General features: G+C 34.2%; 1 protein-coding gene and 1 long non-coding RNA gene across 2 annotated transcripts; both read left to right on the top strand.

Moving 5' to 3' along the window:
• Window positions 1-345: 345 nt before the first annotated feature.
• LOC147921473 (uncharacterized) lies at window positions 346-1,825 on the top strand. Its single transcript, XR_015589521.1, has 2 exons — window positions 346-1,204; window positions 1,362-1,825. It is a non-coding gene; the product is annotated as an uncharacterized LOC147921473 (long non-coding RNA).
• A 3,620-nt stretch (window positions 1,826-5,445) lies between these two features.
• LOC104760480 (putative polygalacturonase At3g15720) lies at window positions 5,446-7,918 on the top strand. Its single transcript, XM_087500077.1, has 10 exons — window positions 5,446-5,570; window positions 5,651-5,770; window positions 6,007-6,144; window positions 6,238-6,381; window positions 6,499-6,528; window positions 6,639-6,846; window positions 6,941-7,022; window positions 7,133-7,241; window positions 7,321-7,434; window positions 7,539-7,918. The coding sequence occupies exons 1-10, from the start codon at window positions 5,568-5,570 to the stop codon at window positions 7,764-7,766; spliced, it is 1,176 nt and encodes a 391-aa protein (XP_087356203.1). The 5' UTR covers window positions 5,446-5,567; the 3' UTR covers window positions 7,767-7,918.
• Window positions 7,919-20,436: the final 12,518 nt, after the last annotated feature.

Raw genomic sequence — 20,436 nt, 5'->3', positions numbered from 1 at the left:
ATCAATCTCAGATTTTGACATATATAAAATTAATATTTAATAGGAGTAATTTGATTACAACAAAAATAAAATATTTTGTTTAAAAAAATATTAATAATCTAAAAAGATAAATATCTAAAATTATAAAAAAATTACAAAGTTTTTTTAATTAAATATAAGGAAATTATATATAAATGTTTCATAAAATTCAAAATTATAATATTATTTACTTATTTTTAATTTAAGTTATTAATTTTACAAAAAATAGAAAAAGGATGAAGGAAAATATACAGTGAATTATTAATTATAGATTTTGTAAATACTCACTTCTATATAAACATAGATCGTCTTATATTTTTCATCTAACAAAATAATTTATTCAAAAACACTTCTTTCAACTTCATTTAATTGGGAAAAAAAATTAATGGGAATGTGATTTTTTCTTGTTCTCTTAAACCAAAATTTTCTCCTACTTTCTCCCTTTTCAGTTGGGAATAAGTAAGATTAATATGTTTACCCAAAAAAGGATTAATCGATGCGTCTTCTTTTTCTAATACTGTATTTCAAAATTTATCAAAAAATACTGTATTTTTGTATTATATTTTCATCTTTGTATTATTTAGGATTCATATTTTACCGTGCTTATAGTTTTTTTTGTTATATCTTTCATAATGTCAAATTAATTTTCTTCTAATTTCTCAACTTTGATTGGTTGGTCATAAACCATTTTTGCAAACATAATAGTTACCATTATTCAACACAAAATGAAGATACGGAGTAGAAGCTCATCAAGCTAATGAATGGATAAAATAGGCTAATCAAGCACAAGCTTACAACAAATATAGATAGATAGATTGGAAAACATAAATCGTTATTGATAGATCCTGGTTTGCAGAAATGTTTAAAAGAAATTGATTTGACCTCCTATTTCACCAAAATGCACTTATCTTTTCGGTGAAGGGTCGTAACAAAACTTCATGATTGTCCAAACTGTACGAGTGGGTACAAAATACAAGAAAATTTCATTTGTTGATTTGTAGGGTCGATAAACAAATTTTGAAAGCCTCACAGACGTAACAAACCGGCTATCGAATATGAGTGGGTCCACAGGCCAGGAATAGATGTAGGACCCACTTAGGAAGGTGGGCCCATGGACTAAGAGTGGACATGGGCTTACTAAGCAAGGTGGCTGTTGGGGCGTTACAGAGACAGAGCCTACATCATGGTGTGTCAAAGACACTTCCACGAATACATTGGGAAATTTAATATTAATTATTATCGAAATATTTTGTGACGTTAGAAAAAGGTTTTTACTTTCATTGGTTGTCGGAGCAAGCCATTTTGAGATAGCAAAAAGACGTGAACATGTTTTCTCCACACAGGAGGAGGGCAGAGCCGAGATTCTCTCTATGGTAGAGAATGTTGGACACAAGGTTATCTTCCCAAGGGAGGAAGGTGGAGGAGGTTGGACGCAAGGTTATCTCCCCAAGGGAGCAAGGTTGAGCCAAGGTTCTCTCTATGGTAGAGGAGGTTGGACACAAGTTTCATTCCAAAAGAGAGGAGGGCGGAGCCGAGGTTTTCTCCATGGTGGTAATACATTATAGTGATGATACATCATTGATTAGTATACTATGTAATATATTTTTATTCAAAATGTTTTTGGAGCCAATAATTTTAGTAATTAGAAAACTATGCAGAAGTGAAAGTAAAATAGTTGGCTTAATGTGTTCATATAGACAATTTGTAGGTGGTGATAAAGAATATATTTGTAACATGGAGTATATTTAGGTGTAAAAAATACAATTCTAATGGTAATATACATAAAAGATTTGAAAATTGATATAAATCTGAAGAATCATAAAGTGTTCTGATTGAGTTATAATTTCATTATAAAAAGGGGAGAATGTTAGTGTATTTGGGTAAGCTCAAGTTGAATATGAAGTTCAGGAAGCTGTACAAAATATGTCTGCACAAGCTTTTGTATCAGCACAAACATCTAATGTATGAACAAGTTTATGTCCTACAAAAAAACATTAGAGGCATGTTGATTTTGTTTACATTTTTTGGTTTTGAAGATTTATCAAGATATACTTGAGGCAAATTATAGGATATTACTTGGAGGTGAAGCACAAAGGAAACTGAAGCTAGAAGATATTAATGGGATAAGGAAATATTGGTTTAACAAAGAATAAAGTTAACTGAAATATTTCTTTTTGATTTTAAGAAAGTTGTTAGCCTTGTAAAGGAAGATGATAGGCACGAGATCCCTTATATATAGAAGGTCTAGGACTTAAAAAGTTAAGCCCTCTAGAATGCAAGAGCGGATCTACGTGTAGTGGAGTTGAGGCACGTGCCCCACACTGATTATTAATAATTCTTCAATTCAACAATTTTCTATATCATACTTTAGCTTATTTGGTCTAATATGCCCCATATTATATTATTGGAGGAGTGTTCGATGCCTTTCATCTACCATTGTTTTTCAAATTTTTTTACTTTCTTTCGTGAGTTACTAATGCTTAAAAAAATTCCTTAACTAAGTATGATTGATGCCCCATATAACCTTTTCTCCTAGATCCGCCACTACTAGAACGTGAAAAAGAGAGAAAAAAACATTGCAAGTCTTTTGGCATATTTGGGGAGAAAAGGGTGAGAGATTTGTTTCTAAGTGAGAGTCATGGGTGTAGATCATTGTTGTTGATCTTAGGGATCTCTTAATGGGTTGGAAATAGATTAGAAACAAGCTAAGAGAAGATTTTATGGTTATGTAAGTGCGATATTGAACACCAACTGTAATTGTATTCAAAAAGTATTTTCAACAAAGTTCGATGACTTAGGCATTTGCTGAACATCGTTAAAAATTGTGTATCTTTTCTATCTTCTACATTAACATCCCTCGCTTGCAACAGTAAAGTTTTTAAAAAAATATTTTCATCATTTGGGATAACAAAATTTAAAGCTTTGTAACGCAGTGTACTGTGACTAGCCAAAATCGAATAGCAGTGTGAAAACTAACCAGGAATAACCAGAAATATGTAACACCCTTGTCATGAAAAATATTAAATATTAGAGTTTATATCGGAAATTAGAGTGCTTTTGGTCTAATTTCTGGTTGGTTTACTAAACTAGTCGAGTTATTAATTAAACTAAAGGGTGGTTAATTAGTTTTGACTTAGATAAACCTGGTTTAATCTAATTAAACCAAAAACCCTATTTTTATTTATGAGAATGACTCCTCCTTCTGTTTTGTGATTATCGTTGTTGGTATGTGAGAAAGAGAGACCTCTTGGTCAATTTGGTGTGAAGGAGAATAAGGAGGGTTTGGGAGAAGGAGGGTTCAACTGCTGAATTCGTTTTCTAAGGTAATGATTTCTTTTACAATTGTACCTAAGCCTTTTTCGTAGATTCACTTTTTTACAGAAGTGAATTTGGGTATAAACTCGATGAGTTATTGGTAGTTTCGTAGGACATGTTTTCTCAGACGCGAGTTGGGACCATCGTGGATTGTAACTAAGATCGTTGTCTTATCTTGTTTCTGATTGGCACGAAATTTTGTGGGAAGCTTTGTGACGTCTAGTGCTAGCGTTTAACTGGAGGGTTGGTTTTTATTTTTATTTTAGGGTTTCGTCTTTGAGACTATTCTTTTCTGATGTTTCTGTCCAATTTGCTTCTAGATTGCTTTTGGTTGTTTGACTTGTTGTAGGACGTTTTTGGGCTACTGCAGACGCGAGGAGAGTCTCTCCTGGTTGTATTTGTTGTTATAATCAGTTTGATAAGGTGAGTGTGTGACCATGAGCTTATTTTAGTGATTGGGTTGTATGACTTGTTTTGTGTGATGATATGTAGGTGTGGTGAATATGTTATTGGGTGATCTGTTCAATGACTGGTTTGTTATATTTTATTTGTTGTTGTACTCCTGATTTGCTTGCGTATATAGCTTGTAGATGGGAGGAGCTATATATTGTGTTAAATATTATATATTTTTTTAAAAAACGGGATATGTTGTTTCACAATATAAACACGACGAACCACCTAACTAGGGACATTTTTTTAACACAATCCAGTTGTTGCTTTTACTTGTTCTTTATTTGCTTTGAAGTCAAAACTGTACGAATACGATTCTTTTCGACCCGAAATTTATCATGTCGGAGCATCTCTAGTGGATTTCCCTATTTTTAACTCTAAAATAGATGAATTCTATAATAGAAGTGGGTTGGAGCAAATGTACCTCTAAAATAGATATTGCTATATTTTTCTCTATATATAGAGGCAAGGCAAATATAGAGATGGGTTGGAGATGCTCTAATGCTAGCTTCTATATGCTGATTAATTTTTTTTATTATTTTTATTTTATTTTTTAAGTTTTAGTTTTAGTGTGGATTTTGTTTAGTCTAATTTATATTGGGGAAATAAAAAGTGAAACAAAACTAAGATAACATCAAATTGGATATATTTTAAAAAAAATTTATCTTACATCAAAAAGTTAAGATATAATAATGCAGTAATATGATAAGATACTACTAAAAATTTTCAATTTTATAATTATCAAGACATTAATAGTAAATTCATTACAGATTTTATTCCAAACATTACTAAATAATTAGACAAACATTTTAAGGGCTGTATTGAATCTTATATTTTAAGTGATTTGTGTTAAATTTAATGTTTTCAATCATGGAATTTAAAATATCTAATTAAATCTATTGTCACTGAACTATTGATTTACAAATCTACCTTAAATCCACTATTATTGGAAAAAAAAATTAGGATTTGATTTTTAATCATTTTGAAGGATTTGAGATGATTTCTTTAAGTGAAAAATAAAGATTTCATATATCATAGTTTTATGTGGGAATCGAAAGGATTTTACAATAAATCATATAAAATACTACCTACAATACACTCCCCTGAGTTTTCAATGTCAATGGATATACACACATAAATAGTGCTTGTCTTTTTCAGATATAATAAGATTTAATATATTGCATTGACATCATCCAAATTTAATTTTCTTTTTGTGTTTTCCAAAAATGATTTTTATGTATTTCCCTTTTTTAGTTACTTTCATAAAGATAAAATCAAATGGATAATTTGATAATTTGAAAAAAAATTATCGTACATCAAACTAAGTTAATATATAATTATCTAGGTAATGTGATAAGATGATAACTCAAATCTCTCAATTCTTTTTTTTGTCAGCAATCTCTCAATTTTATAATCATCAATATGTTAATAGTAAACTTTAGTAATAAATTTTATATTAAACACTACAAAATAATTAGACAAACATTTAGTTTTTAATGTAAATGGATATACACAGGATTAGTTTTTATTGTGATATATTTCTAGATCTTATATAAAAAAATGGATGATGTCACTGATATGCATTAATTTAAATCCACAAAATAAGTAATGATTCTTTTTTTTGTCAAACAATAAGTAATGATTCTAGGCTGCAAAATATCTAAAGTTTGAAACTACATCCATGAACCTGTCTACACCCATGATTTTTTATTTGTATATATAAGTGATGAACATAACTTAAAAATACACTACATTACATCTAATCATCTCATCATCATCACACAATGGTACATATGAAATATAATAATGTTTGAATAAAAATTATTATGCTTTCTTTCTTTCTAACATTGATGTTTGGATGTTGTAGGAAATTATAATACGCGTTGTGTTCTTGTTGACTTTATTGAATTCAGTTCTTGTAAATGGCCAAATCTATGATGTGCTTAAATTTGGTGCCAAGGGAGATGGTCTTACCGATGAATCAAAGGTATTATATTTGAAAATCTTATCTTGGAATTTACTCTATGAAAATGACTGAATTATGTAGGTTTTCAAATCATTTTTAACCAAAAGATTATCATATGATATCCAAGTATATATACATAACTATTATTAATTTATTATTCATTTTCCTATAAGATAAGAGATCATAATCGTTGTCACAAAATTTTAGTTATTGAGTAAAGAAGTCTTATACACTTGATCTTTCGATAAAACAAATAGGCTTTTGTCGAAGCATGGAAAGCTATGTGTGGTAGTGGTGGGAATCAAAAAACACTCCTTATTCCTTCAAATAAAACATTTTTACTACAACCTCTTGTGTTTCAAGGGCCCTGTAAATCTCCTTCAGTACAAGTAAAGGTAACTATCAAAATTTTGTTAAAACAAATCACTCACAACTTTATGTGAATTTAAATATTTTTTTTTTTAAAATATGTGTATTCATTTATGCAGTTTGATGGAAAGATTGTTGCGCCGATAGATAAGACAGCATGGTCGGACAATAAGTCGTTAAAATGGGTTAGCTTTAAGAATATAATTGGTTTAACAGTCAATGGTTCAGGGTCAATTGATGGACGTGGTTCGTCATTTTGGAAGGTGAAAAATTTTATATATACAAAAGATATATAATTTTTATTTTTTATATAAATTATCTATATCTATTTAATATGTGAATCTAATACTTTTATTTTTTTCCATATTCAATATATCCAGCCAAAAATGTCAGCTTCTAAACGGCCTACTGTGAGTTTATATCTTTCTCACTAAATTTATTCTCAATTCTAAAATGAAGATAACTTTTTCTACATATATAATGATGTTCATGATGCATTTACTTTCCCGTTTTCTTACAGCAATTGCATTTTAAAAATTGCAATGATCTCAATATAATTGGAATAACTTCATTCAACAGTCCAAGAAACCATATAGCAATTAACGGATGCAAACGAGTTAAAATAACGAAAATAAAACTCGTAGCACCAGAAGACAGTCCTAACACTGATGGAATTGATATCGGTAAATCAAGTGATGTCGATATTTATGACACAGTAATTGGAACTGGTACATAGCTATATATCTCTCTTGCACTGTCATTAATTGAAAATTGATCTGAAATGGTTATTTGAATTTAAATCTTCTTAAAAATATATTCCAGGAGATGATTGTGTAGCTATAAACAACGGAAGTGTGAATATCAACATTACAAGGATGAATTGTGGACCGGGCCATGGAATAAGGTAATATATATGTTTGATTGGCCAATACCCTTATATACATATTACTGATTTTTTTTTTTTAATTCTACAATGAATTTTATTATATATATATATATATGATTAAATTACAGTGTGGGAAGTCTAGGGATAGATGGAGAAGAATCTATGGTTGAGAATATCCAAGTGACTAATAGCACCTTCGTTAGGACAGAAAATGGAGCTAGAATTAAGACATGGCCGGTAATAATTTTTTTGTTACATTTTTCCATATGAAAGACACCGTGATTTAAATGATATATATATTCTTTTTTTTAAAAAGAATGGAAAAGGATACGCAAAAAATATACTTTTTAAGGGCCTCACATTGATTGAAACCAAAAATCCGATAATAATCGACCAAAACTATGTCGATAAGGGTCGCCTAGATATGGAGGTAATTCATCCTAAGATTATTTTTTCTATTAAATAAAAAATATTATAATTTCAACTACAATAAATAGGCTGCGAACATATTTGTAATATATTTTTTGTGTGTAGGAATCAGCTGTGGCAATTAGTAACGTGGCATTCACAGATATTCATGGAACTTCACAACTCGATAAGATTATAAAGATTGATTGCAGTAAAGTCACATATTGCAAAAACGTTGTTCTTGCTAAAATCAATATTTCTACGGTCGATGGAACTAAGCCAAATGTTGAATGCAAGAATGTGTATGGAAAGTCTATCAATGCTAACGAGGTCAATCGTTGTTTCGGAAGATAGTATCTCTTTTCATAGAAAATATGTCAGATAAATTTGTTATTTTATATAGCGAATTATTTTATGTAACTATATATGATCAACTATTTTTATATGTCTGATCGAATAAAAAAGTGTTATATTAAGATTTTATTATATAAAGTATGGTTTCAAAAGTTATTAACTCATCAGATCGTGACACGTGTCAATTAAAAAAATTACTAACTCATAAAAATGTAACAAATGTCAATTTTACATGAATTTCTATTTTAAAAATGAATCTTTAAAAAAATTACTAATTATAAAATAAATTATAAAGATAATCTTACGATAAAGATACATGTAGTTCCTAAATAAAATCTTTCTACAATAATTTTATTTATACAAAACAATCCTATGTTATATTGAATTATTGGAGAAAAAAATCTTTTTATATAAAGATATGTCATGTATATAGAGAGACTTCGACAGGTTTTTGAGTTTTTGAGTTGGACATTAATTTACGTTATGCATTTAAAGTTGGCCACATTTAGTTTCATAATATTTTACCATTTAGGAAGTTCTTGTAGAACAATTTTCACTATATCATAATTTTCAAGTAATTTGTTGTCAAATGAGGTGATCAGAACAAAGAGTTCCATGTACTATAAGGAGTGTTTCATATGAAACAATTGCTTACATTGGGAAAGTTATTAATTATTTTTTTTTATAATTTTATGATGTTTACAGAATCTTTCTCACCTTTGATTTATCTTAGGGTCCGAATGGTAACCGCGGTTTTTGTTGTGCGGAGAAAGCGTTATTGTAGTGCGGTACGGTTCAACTGTGGTACGTGTGGGAGAAATATATTTGCAGGACAAATGCGGTTTGTATAAAATAAACGGTACACAAAAATGTTTGATTGGTGAAAAGAACTCTTTGCGGTGCGGATTATAGATTATATATATATATATATATATTAATAATTATTTTTTTGTGTTAATAAATAAATAATAACAGATATTTATATATCACTAATATTTAAACCTAATTTCAAACAAAATTTGCTAAATCACATATATATATACATATTACATAGTTACACATTTAAATTCATAATCTTTTGATGTAATAGTAACATAAGTTAATTATGAAAATATTTATTTTCATATGGTAATTGGCTAGTTGCTACTTGAAGTAGAAAAAAAAATAAACATTGATTTTTACGTTGTGTAAGGTGAGAAGTTGGGTTTGTATTGTTGTGAAGAAATTTATTATTTTAAATAAAATATTTTGTCCAGATGCGGATTCTAGAGTGGACCACTACCTTTTACCCATAGTGCAAAATCAAGGTGCGTTTTTTAATTCCATAGGCAAAATTTCACTTGTCTTGAATAACGCAAATAGATTTACTTTTTAAGAATAAAAAAAAACGCATATGATATAAAAAGTGTGATTGGTCTATTATAAGTGGTTTTGTAATATTTTGTAGAATTCCGCTGGTTACCAATCACTACCTTAATTTCTGACAATAAGTCAATAACACAGAAGCCATAAAAGACATATTGATACAAAACAAATAAATGATCTTAGTTGTACACAGTTGAATCTCGTTGTACGCACAAACAACACAAATACACAATAGTTTGTATTACAAAAATGATATATTTGTTGTAAAAAAAAAATGATATATTTATTTTCTTATAATTTTAAGAGATTTATGGAATTCTTGTTACCTAAAAACTGGTTGATGATGCACCACAAAAATATACATACGTCAATGGTCTTAGTTGCCCCAGTCATACTGGTTGTAAGATACACAACAAAAATACACATAAGTCTTACTTGTCTCTATTCGAACTGGTTGTACAATACACATACATAATTTTACCTTAGTTGTCCCAAGTCGAACTGGTTTTACAATACACAACAAAAATACACATACATAACTAAGTTTGTTCACCACTTAACTAAGTTTAGGCAAAGCTGAGTGATAACAGGATTTTCACCAAGAGTATCAATTCCCTATGCAGTTGTAGTACAAAAGGTTATCAATCTAAATGGTTGTTATGCTAGCAGATAGGATGCAATCAGAAACAAGCAAGTCAAACCAAACAATAGTTGGGTTTGATCTAACAATCCTAAAATAAACAAAGAAAGCGAATATAAACAAGAACCACACGACCTAAGCACTTGATGCAAGCATTCGAGTACAGGATCGGGTGGGGTGATCGAGTAAACAAGATGAACAAGAACAGCTCGAAGGTATACTCGAAGCAGGTGATCGTGTACCTGTTCGGGTAAGGGATCGAGTGATGAATAAAAATGTAAACAATCTAAATACAAAAGCTCCTAAGGATGGGGTACTCAACTCCTAAGTGTTCCTAACCAGTACGAATGTCCTACATGCCTCAAGCAGATATTCCCTAGACAATGAATCTCTAAAATCTTGTTAAAACACTCTCTTGATAGAAACAATCAACCTTAATCACTTCCCTACCCAACTCTCGTTGGAGAAACATGACCAAGCAGGCAATACAAACCGATTCATTATTGTCAATAAACCCCTTACTCATCTAATCTCTTAGGCTAAGTGAGTAAATCTCTAGCACTGATTGATTCAAGCATTTCATCTACACCTCTCGGTGGTAAAACACCTTAGATCTAATCTCAACCTCTCGGTCTGATGATAGCATTAAGAACACCAATCTAGAAAGGAATTTATAAAACATAAATATAAAAGCTATGACATCCTAACCGATCAAGAACACAAAATTTTCTATCCCATCCCTAGAAAATTTACTACACTACTCAGATCTCATTGCAGAAAACATAAAATCATAGATGAAAGAAAATTGCATTATATCAAAGATAGAGTAGAGTAGAAGAGTATAAAGAAGAAATCTAAAAATTATAACAAAAAGAAGTAAAATAAATCCTAACAAAAGTGGAAAAGAGTTTGAGTCGCTCTAGATCTCTCTCAGAAGCTCTCGCTCTCTGGTTTGAGGGTCTGCGGCGTGCTAGGGCGAGAGGAAGAAGAGGGGGGTTTATATATGGAAACCCATTAACCCTAGCTTCCCAGTCCTGCCTGAGGGTCTGCTCGATGGGGTGCACGAGGATGCGCTCGGGTTGCTCTTCGGGTAGGCTCTCGGATTGTACTTTCTGTTCTTGGATCCTCCTCGATCGTGTTAGGGTTCGGACTGTTCTTCCAGCTTGATGGCTCCTTCGGGTACATGTTTGGATTTGACCTTGTTTCTCCCCATTTTCAGCTCTTAAGTACATGTTTTCATCCAAAATATGCAAATGCAAGAATGCAACACCCTAGATGGTCTAAATATGGATTCCTACAGTAAATGACCTAAAAATGCTAAGGTTAGGCTGAAAACAATGCAAGATATGGACAAAAAAGGATGCTAAAAACATGTAAATTAGAGAGTTATCACTGAGACTTGTTTCTCCTCTTTTGATGACGTTCTCAAGTGAATGAGAACCTCGCTACTAACATCGAATACATTATCTTCTACAAAGATGAGATCTTAAACAATATAACATATAATGAATTTCTTGAAATCGAGTCATGTTCTTCTAAATAGTGCCCTCCAATGTCAAAATGTATGTTTGTGTGGCAATCTCTCTATCACCTCTTAATATAACCATATCAAAGACAATTACAAATCAGAAATTGTACTAGTTATACCACTTGTCCTATAATCTCTCATTTGTACGAGTTTTGCCAATTGTCCTTTTATTTCTCATTTTTACCAATTGTACTATAATCTCTGCAGCTCTCGTCAAAAATTCCAATTGAATCTAGTCTCAGTTCATACGTATTTCATACATTTCACTAGGCAATTAAGACATTAGATGAGGGATTCGTCTGCTCTAAAATTCTCTCGATTCAACATGATTCAGAAACATGCATTCTATTAATTATCAATCCAAATACCTAATTATAAATATGATTACCAACCCAATGTACATACCCAAAGAATCAAATCCCTAAATTTTATAAATTCATAAAACCTATTTCAAAACTCAATCACTTACATGAATTAAAGAAAATCGATGAGACGTGCAAGAACGTTTGTCGAACCGGCAAGAACACGGAGACAACACCGCCAAAAGGTGCTTGGGAGGAGCTGAAACAAAAAAACATTTTGTTTTTGTCATCAAAAAGATTAGCTCAGACTAGCCAATAGGAAGGAAAATTGTTTACATACAGAATATTATGCGGAGATGTGCGCGCATAGCGTGCCAAACAATCCGCTTTTACATTTGTGAAACCTGTTCTTTTTGTTATGTGTGATGATTGATGATGGAGATGGATGCAAGGTGTTTCAATTACCCTTATGTAGTTGTAGCATAAAGGATGTCAAACCAAAATGAGTGTGATGCAAGCAATCAGGATGTGAATACTTATCTAAGTCAAGCCAAATAAAAAGGATGTTTGTCACTAACAACCTAATGATGATTGTGAGATGTAGAATATAAAAGCTACTAAGATAAATTGATGCAAGACAGGAAATGAAATAGGTGAATGCAGAATAAAAACAAGAACTCCGGACGAGCTCGATCAGACACTCGATCGATGCACAATCGAGTGGATGGTCAAGTTGGTAAACGGATGTAAGAAACAGAGCAAATATTGAAACAGAGCAACAGTAAACAAACTACAATACTTGAACTAGGAAATCAATAAACAAAGGAAGGTCCTCAGGATAGATTCATGGGCTGGGCTTAAACTATAGTTATCTAGATTGACCAACAAACCTCAATCAATGAGCTAATCTCTAGAGAATGATCTTTCAAGACAAGTTAATCCGTTCTCATGGCAATAACAATCAAGCTCAGATACTTCTTAGCCCTAGGTCTCACTGGCTATTACATATAAGAGCAGGCATTAAAACCCAGATCATTATTGTCAAAAATCAAACAAAGCATCTAATCTCTTAGCATGCTCACTGATAATCTCTAGTCTTAGCCTTATCCAACAACTTAAACATTGGTATGATGTTAAGAAGCCTGAGATCTATCCTCACCCTCTCAGTATAAGGATAGCATAGAGCTTATCTAAGCCAGAAGAGATATGCAACAAACAAGCTTGATCAACCTAAACAACCATAGCCTTTACCTATCCTAATTCATCCTCAAGATCCTAAGCCACTACTCACAATCACAGAACATGATGAACAAAGTGATAAACCCAAAAATCAATGAAACTTGCATTATTAGATAGATAAGTAAGAGATCTACAATATTGAAGAAGGAATCAAACTCAAATACTCAATACTTAGAAAGTTATAGAACCAACAAGTATCAAAGATTTCTTAGTTTTACAATGTGGCTAGAGAATCTAAGGAAAAGAAAGTGCAAAAGTAAAACAATTCCCAAAAGGGTAAATACTAGGTCTAGAATATTTTACTCTAAAAATTTTCCCTTTTTGGTGGCTGCAGGGTACAAGGCTTATATAGCAAAAGGAAGGGAAGCCCTAAAAATGCTAAAAGACAAAATAGGAGGGCGGCTCGGTCAACTCAACCACGTGCTCGGTCGAGTGCTGGTCGAGTAACCATCTTCTTCTGCTTCTTCCATCCGGTCGAGTCTTTCTCCGCACACGGTCGAGTGTCAGGTCGAGTGGGCGGTCGAGTGGACTTCCAGACCTTGATTCTTCAGCTCTAAATCCCTTGTTTCTTTCACTTGACAGCTTCAATCTTCTTTCGCATTCCCTCCATGCTCCTTAGGATCCAAAATCACTTGTTCATGCAAGAAACTATGCAAATGCAATGCAAACCTACTCTAATGCATAAACAGTTCTAAAGCTATACATTAATGGACAAATGTGATGGAAAATCATGCAAAAGATGTGAATATGTTACGCGAAAATAGGGTAAAATATATGAACATCAACACCCCCAAACTTAGTCTTTGCTTGCCCTCAAGCAAATGAAAGACATAAGAAGGTAGGTGAGGTTTGGAAGTGGGATCTCAGCACCTAAAACTTGCTAATAAGCTAGCTAGAATCAATGTCCAAGTTACTAGTACTAGGATGCAAGTTGAATGAGCTGTACTTCAAAATTTTAGATAAGCCTTTCACAACCTTAATTGATTCAAACCTTAGACTTCCACATGCATTCATTAAACAAGAATATGAATCAACTCATGCAATGCTTAAACTCATTTGGCTTGGTAATAAGGGTTTAGAGACAAAAATGGTCTCTCTTTTGAGTGGGGCTTATCAAATACTAGGTTTCTCTCACAAAAAGTGGATTGAGCTTTAGGAGAAGGCTAAAGGTAAGATCACTTAGACACATACAAGAACAGAACCTTGTCTACCCAAAAGTATCCAAAGTGTTTGTTCCTATCATTCTAATCCCATAATGTCCTAGTTCCACCCTTTAACTTCATCTTTTCTCAAATACCCTTTTCTCTTTTGTTTTTAAGTCTTAGGAGAGGTTTCTTATTTGAATCAACTAGTGGAATGGGGATTTCTTTCTTACTGCTATGGTTCACTCTTCTTCTTAAACCTTAAGACATAAAAGCTTTTTGCTTGACTCTTCTTTTCTTTCTTTTCTTTTCTTTGATTAGAACCATCTTTAACAATCTCATTCTTCCCATTCTTTCACTAGAGTTTACATTTTCTTAAACACATTCCCCTCCTAAAGACTATTACCTTTTCTTTCTCTTTTCTTTTCTTTTTCAATGCAACCAAGTCTCAAACCCAACTATTAAACCACCTAGTCCTATCTAGTTTGAAAGTTGCAAACTAGAACTACACAAGGCAATATTCTTGTCAGCTCAAACCTAACACTTTCTACCAAGCTCAATCCCAAAAAGGGCCTTACACACTCAAGAATAAACATGGCTTGAAAGAAGGGTTGGTTAAGGGTGGGGGAACTGATTTTAATGGTGCAATCAGCTACTTGGATCAACAAGAGTGGTAAAAAGGAGAAAGATGATCCAAATATGTATATGGTATCCATGAGTTTAAAGCAATGCACAAATTGATAATTACAAATTAATATTAGGTTCTTATAAATAGGAAATGGCATCATATCACAACATGCTTCAATTTAAACCAAATGCAATGCAGGAATTCAAGGCTTGGTTCAATCTTATGCTTCTAGCTACTCAACTAGCATCAAAGTATTATTAACTTGGGCATTGACCCTAGTTTAGTGAATTTAAACAAGCTAACAAGGCATGATTCATCATAGATCCCCAATGCAAATATGAAACAGTTTTACATGAAACAAGCTAAACAAGATGCCAATATGCAATGCAAACTACATGAACACTCTGTTTTTGTAAAGATTTTTGCAAAAAATTTCAAATTTTTAGGGTTTTTCTATGCCATAGATGAAATGCAAATACTAACATGATTATGCCAAAAATTTGAAATAAGAAAACAGAACACAATGTCAAATGCTATCTCAAACCCTCCCCCAAACTTAAATTACACAGTCCCTTGTATAATAAAAATTTGTAAGAGGATTCAAGAATTAAATAAGAAAACCAAACATGAGATGAAATGGTATTTACAATGAAATAGTGATGTTGGTACCTTATTGGTTGTGGAAGAAAGTGTCTACATCCTCATTCATGCTGTCAAAGGTGTAGTGGGAGCTTGGATTTGGATTTGGAGGTCGAGAAGGAGGCAACTCGACTATAGCCATCGACTAGTACTCGGTCGAGTGCACAGTCGAGTGGTGTGGTCAAGTTGGCTGCCGAGTCTGTTTTTCTTCTTCTGTTTAGACCCCCTTGCTTCCCTGATCATGAAAACACCAAAACAAATATCAAAATACCAAAACCCTAAACAATATGTACAGAAATACCTTAGGGACTTCCTCCCGAGTGAGCTTGTTTAAAGTCACTAAGCTTGACTTCTCTTAGGTTCTCAAGCTGTAGGAGCATCCTTGAGAAACATTGTGCACTTCCCATGTTTCTCATTTTCTCTCCAATATTTCTTAATTCTCTGACCATTAACTGTAAACTCACTACCATCCTTATTGAGAAGTGTTACAGCTCCAAATGGTAGCACCTCCTTTATTTCAAATGAACCTCCCCACCTACTTTTCAATTTTCCAGGAAACAGTTTGAGCCTTGAGTTGAAAAGCAGAGCTTGGTCTCCAGCCTTTAGGTCTTTAATGACAATCTTCTTGTCATGGAAAGCTTTTGTTCTTTCCTCGTAGATTTTGGAGCTCTCATAAGCTTCCAACCTTATCTCTTCTAGCTCATGCAAATCAAGGCTTCTCTTAGCTTGTGCTGTCTCTAGGTCCAGGTTCAAAAGTTTGATTGCCCATAAAGCCTTGTACTCAACCTCAACTGGAAGATGGCAAGACTTTCCATAGACAAGTTGGAATAGGGTCCTTCCTATTGGTGTTTTGAAAGCTGTTCTATAAGCCCAAAGTGTTTCATCAAGTTTGTTAGACCAGTCTTCTCTTGTTGCTCCCACTATTCTTGATAAAATGGCCTTGATTTGCTTGTTTGAGACTTCAACTTGCCCACTTGTTTGAGGGTGATAAGCTGTTGACACCTTGTGTTTAACTCCATATTTTCTAAGCATTCTTTCAAAGATTTTGTTGATGAAGTGTGTCCCTCCATCACTGATCACAACTCTTGGAATTCCATATCTTGGGAATATTATGGTTTTGAAAAGTTTGAGAACCACCTTGTGATCATTAGTAGGACTTGCAATAGCCTCTACCCATTTGGAGACATAGTCCACTGCTACTAATATGTAGACATTTCCATTTGAAGGAGGATTAAAAGGTCCCATGAAATCAATTCCCCATACATCAAATATCTCAACCTCCAGAATTGGGTTTTGGGGCATCTCATTCCTTCTTGTTATATTCTCCATTCTTTGGCAAACATCACATTTTGTAATGAACTTGTGAGTGTCCTTGAATAATGTAGGCCACCACAAACCAGCTTGTAGGACTTTCTAGGCAGTCTTGAAAGTTGCAAAATGGCCTCCATAAGCAGAACCATGACAATGTCCCAACACTCCTTCAACTTCATTCTCTGCTATGCACCTCCTAAACAGTCCATCAGTTCCCTTTTTGTACAAGTAAGATTCATCCCAATAGTAACCATTGATGTCCTTGAGCAGTATCTTCTTCTTGTAAGGGTCCATGTCTGCTGGGATTTCTTCACAGACCTTGTAGTTGACTATATCAGCATACCATGGCAAATCTTCACTGTCTAGTGCCATCCATTCCTCCAGTTGGATCTGCTCGACCGAGTGTCCAAACATACTCGATTGAGTGCCTACTCGAGTGGTAGGTCGGGTGATCTCGAGTTGCATCAGTTTCTCTTCCGGCATTGAGTCATCAATTGGTAATTCTTCCTCTATCCTCATCCTGGATAGATGATCAGCAACTCCATTCTCTATACCTTTCTTATCAACTATTTCCATGTCAAACTCTTGGAGGAGTAGGATCCATCTTAACAACCTTGGTTTCGTGTCTTTCTTTGAGTAGATGTGCCTCAAAGCAGCATGATCAGTGTACACAATAACCTTTGAACCCACTAGGTATCTTCTAAATTTTTCAAAGGGAAATACCACTGCAAGAAGCTCCTTCTCTGTTGTTGAATATCTTCCTTGAGTTTTATCCAAAGTCCTACTTGCATAGTGAATAACATGCAGTTTCTTGTCATTTTCTGTCCTAGGACTGCTCCTACTGCAAAATCAAATGCATCACACATTATCTCAAATGGTAGGTCCCAGTTTGGGGCTTGGACTATTGGAGTTGATATCAAAGCAGCTTTGATCTCCTTGAAAGTCTTCAAGCAGTCTTCATCAAAGTTGAACTCAGTCTCTTTACAAAGCAACCTTGTCAATGACCTAGCAATCTTTGAAAAGTCCTTGATAAATCTTTTGTAGAACCCAGCATGACCAAGCAAGCTTCTTATATCTTTGACTGTCTTTGGTGGTTGAAGCTGAACCATGACCTCAATATTTGCTTTATCAACCTCAATACCCTTCTCTGAAATCTTGTGACCAAGAACTATCCCTTCTTCAACCATGAAATGACACTTCTCCCAATTACGAACCAGATTTGTCTCTTCACATCTCCTTAAGACCCTGCTTAGGTTAGCAAGACATGAAGGGAAATAGTTTCCATAGACAGAGAAATCATCCATAAAAACTTCAACCACATCCTCAATAAGATCAGAGAAAATTGACATCATGCACCTTTGAAAGGTAGCTGGAGCATTACATAGTCCAAATGGCATTCTTCTATAAGCAAAGGTACCATATGGACATGTGAAAGTTGTCTTTTCTTGATCATTAGGGTGGATTGGTATTTGGAAAAATCCAGAATATCCATCCAAGAAACAATAATGGGTGTGATTTGCTAATCTTTCTAATATTTGATCAATAAATGGAAGGGGAAAATGATCCTTTCTAGAAGTTGAATTGAGTTTCCTATAGTCAATGCACATTCTATGTCCTGTTATGGTTCTAGTAGGAATTAACTCATCATGATCATTCTTTACCACAGTAATCCCTCCTTTTTTAGGGACACAATGCACTGGTGAAACCCAAGTACTATCAGAGATAGGATAGATCACACAAGCTCCAAGCAATTTAAGAATCTCCTTTTTTACTACTTCCTTAAGGTTTGGGTTAAGCCTTCTTTGAGGCTCAATGCTAGAGTAAGACTCATTCTCAAGGTGAATTCTATGCATGCAGAGACTAGGTGAAATTTATTTAATATCATCCAAAGAATATCCAAGAATTAGCAAATCAAGTTCTTCACCTTTCAAGTTAGCATTGACTATTACAGGATAAGTAGAGTTCTTACCTAGGAACATGTACCTTAGCCCAGATGGTAGAGGTTTAAGCTCTACCTTCGGTGCTTGTAGCTCAGACCAGTCATCTGTAAGCGTCTCTGCAGGGGGCTCGAGCTGACACTCGGTCGAGTACAGGTTCGAGTGGATGGTCGAGCTGACTGAGGCGAGTGATTATTTTAATTCGCATGCTGACTCGATCGGGTACTCGTACTGACACTCAGTCGGGCTCATGCTCGAATGGGTGGTCGAGCTCTCCGTGTTTGCTATCTGAACTGACCAGACTTCCTCCCTTAATGTTGGTAGTACCTCAAAAACCTATGGACTGTCAGATTCTCTGCATGACTCCAATATCTCCTCATAAGCTCTGGTTTCTTCGTAGATGAACCCCTCTTCTCCTTTTTTGGTCAAGACAGTCCTAAGGTGATCTGGTTCTGCTAGCTCTTCTAGCAACTCTCCTGCTAACTTGTGCATTTCTTCAACCCATAAAACTTGCTCTCCAATTGTTGGTTTCTTCATGGCTTCTACAATGTCAAATGTCATTATAAGGTCCTCTCCCATGTTGAGATCAATTTTCCCTTTCCTCACATCAATTATTGCTCCTGTTGTGGCTAGGAAAGGTCTATCCAAAATCAAAGGATCTTTTGGTTCTTCATCCATTTCCAAAACTACAAAGTCTGTTGGGACTTCCACAGTTCCCACTCTAACTGGTAAGTCCTCCAAAACTCCATGTGGTAATCTTACTGATCTATCAGCTAAGATCAAAGATATATTGCATGGTTTATACCTTGTAAACCCTAGGCGCTTAGTGACTGATAGAGGCATTAGGCTTACTGAAGCTCCTAAATCACAAAGGCATCTGCTGAAGGTCAAAGGGCCTATAGAGCAAGGTAGAGTGAAGGAACCTGGATCTCTCAACTTTTGAGGGTTCACTTGCTTTTGGATTATGGCACTACACTCATGACTAAGAATCACCATCCCTTGAACTTCTTTGATTCTCTCCATCACAGCATCTTTCAAGAATTTCTGATAAGGAGGGATCATGACAAAAACATCTATTAGAGGCATCCTAAGCTCTATCTCTCTAACTTGCTTATCAAACAAAGCCTTGTACTTTTCAACCATCTGCTTTTTAAACCTCCCTGGGAAAGGTAGTGGAGGCTTGTAAGGAGGAGGAATGAACTTGGCCTCTTTTTCCTTGGTAGCAATTGGCTTAGTCTTCTCCTGAGAAGGTACTCGATCACTCACTCGATCGGGTGAGTGCTCGAGTGGTGAGTCGAGTTCAATTGCCTCTTCAGTCTGAGTTTCTTTTTGCTGAAAACCCTCCCCAACTTACTCTTCACTGTCCTCAGTGTCTGGTTGCACTCCTTTTCGTTCTGGTAACACCCTTCCACTGTGTAGATTGATTGCATTAGCAAATTCTGTAGTTTGCATGATAGCCTTGCCCTTATGTTGGTCATTCCTTGTTGTAGTTGAACCAGCTAGGTTGCTTTCCATAGTGTCAATCTTTGCATTCATGGTGTCAAACTTCATGTTGAGATCATTGTACTGTGAAACTATCCTTTTGTGGAGCTCAGCAAACTTGTTTGCATTTTCAATCTGCCCATTTGCTTGCCCAAGTAGCATTTGTTGCATCATAGCTCTCAAATGTGGTTCTTGGCCTAGGTTAGTCTGAAACCCTAGAGGGGGACACATTGGGGCCTGAAAACCATTATGTTGCTGCTTGGGGGCATAGTTGTTCTGCTGTTGGGGCTGTTGAGGAGGATATACTTGGTCTTGTGGGTTTGCCACATTGGTACTCCTATAAGAGAGATTGTTGTTCTTGAACTGGTTGTAAGGTTTGTAGCCACCTTGGTTCTGCATATAACACAACTCAGCCAACTCATTCTCCCCAGCTTGAATTGTTGTGTCTTCTTCAGCA

This window comes from Camelina sativa, chromosome 18 (assembly GCF_030686135.1).
Source record: "Camelina sativa cultivar CO46 ecotype springtype chromosome 18, ASM3068613v1".
NCBI lineage: Eukaryota > Viridiplantae > Streptophyta > Magnoliopsida > Brassicales > Brassicaceae > Camelina > Camelina sativa.
Note: the sequence above shows the minus strand (reverse complement) of the source record. Positions and strands in the feature narration are given on the sequence as shown.

Bases quoted from the DNA above. Each gene is read 5' to 3' on its own strand.
- LOC104760480 (XM_087500077.1), top strand. The intron at 6,847-6,940 runs GTACATAGCTAT...AATATATTCCAG, and splicing joins TGACACAGTAATTGGAACTG to GAGATGATTGTGTAGCTATA. The intron at 7,242-7,320 runs GTAATAATTTTT...TTTTTTAAAAAG, and splicing joins CTAGAATTAAGACATGGCCG to AATGGAAAAGGATACGCAAA.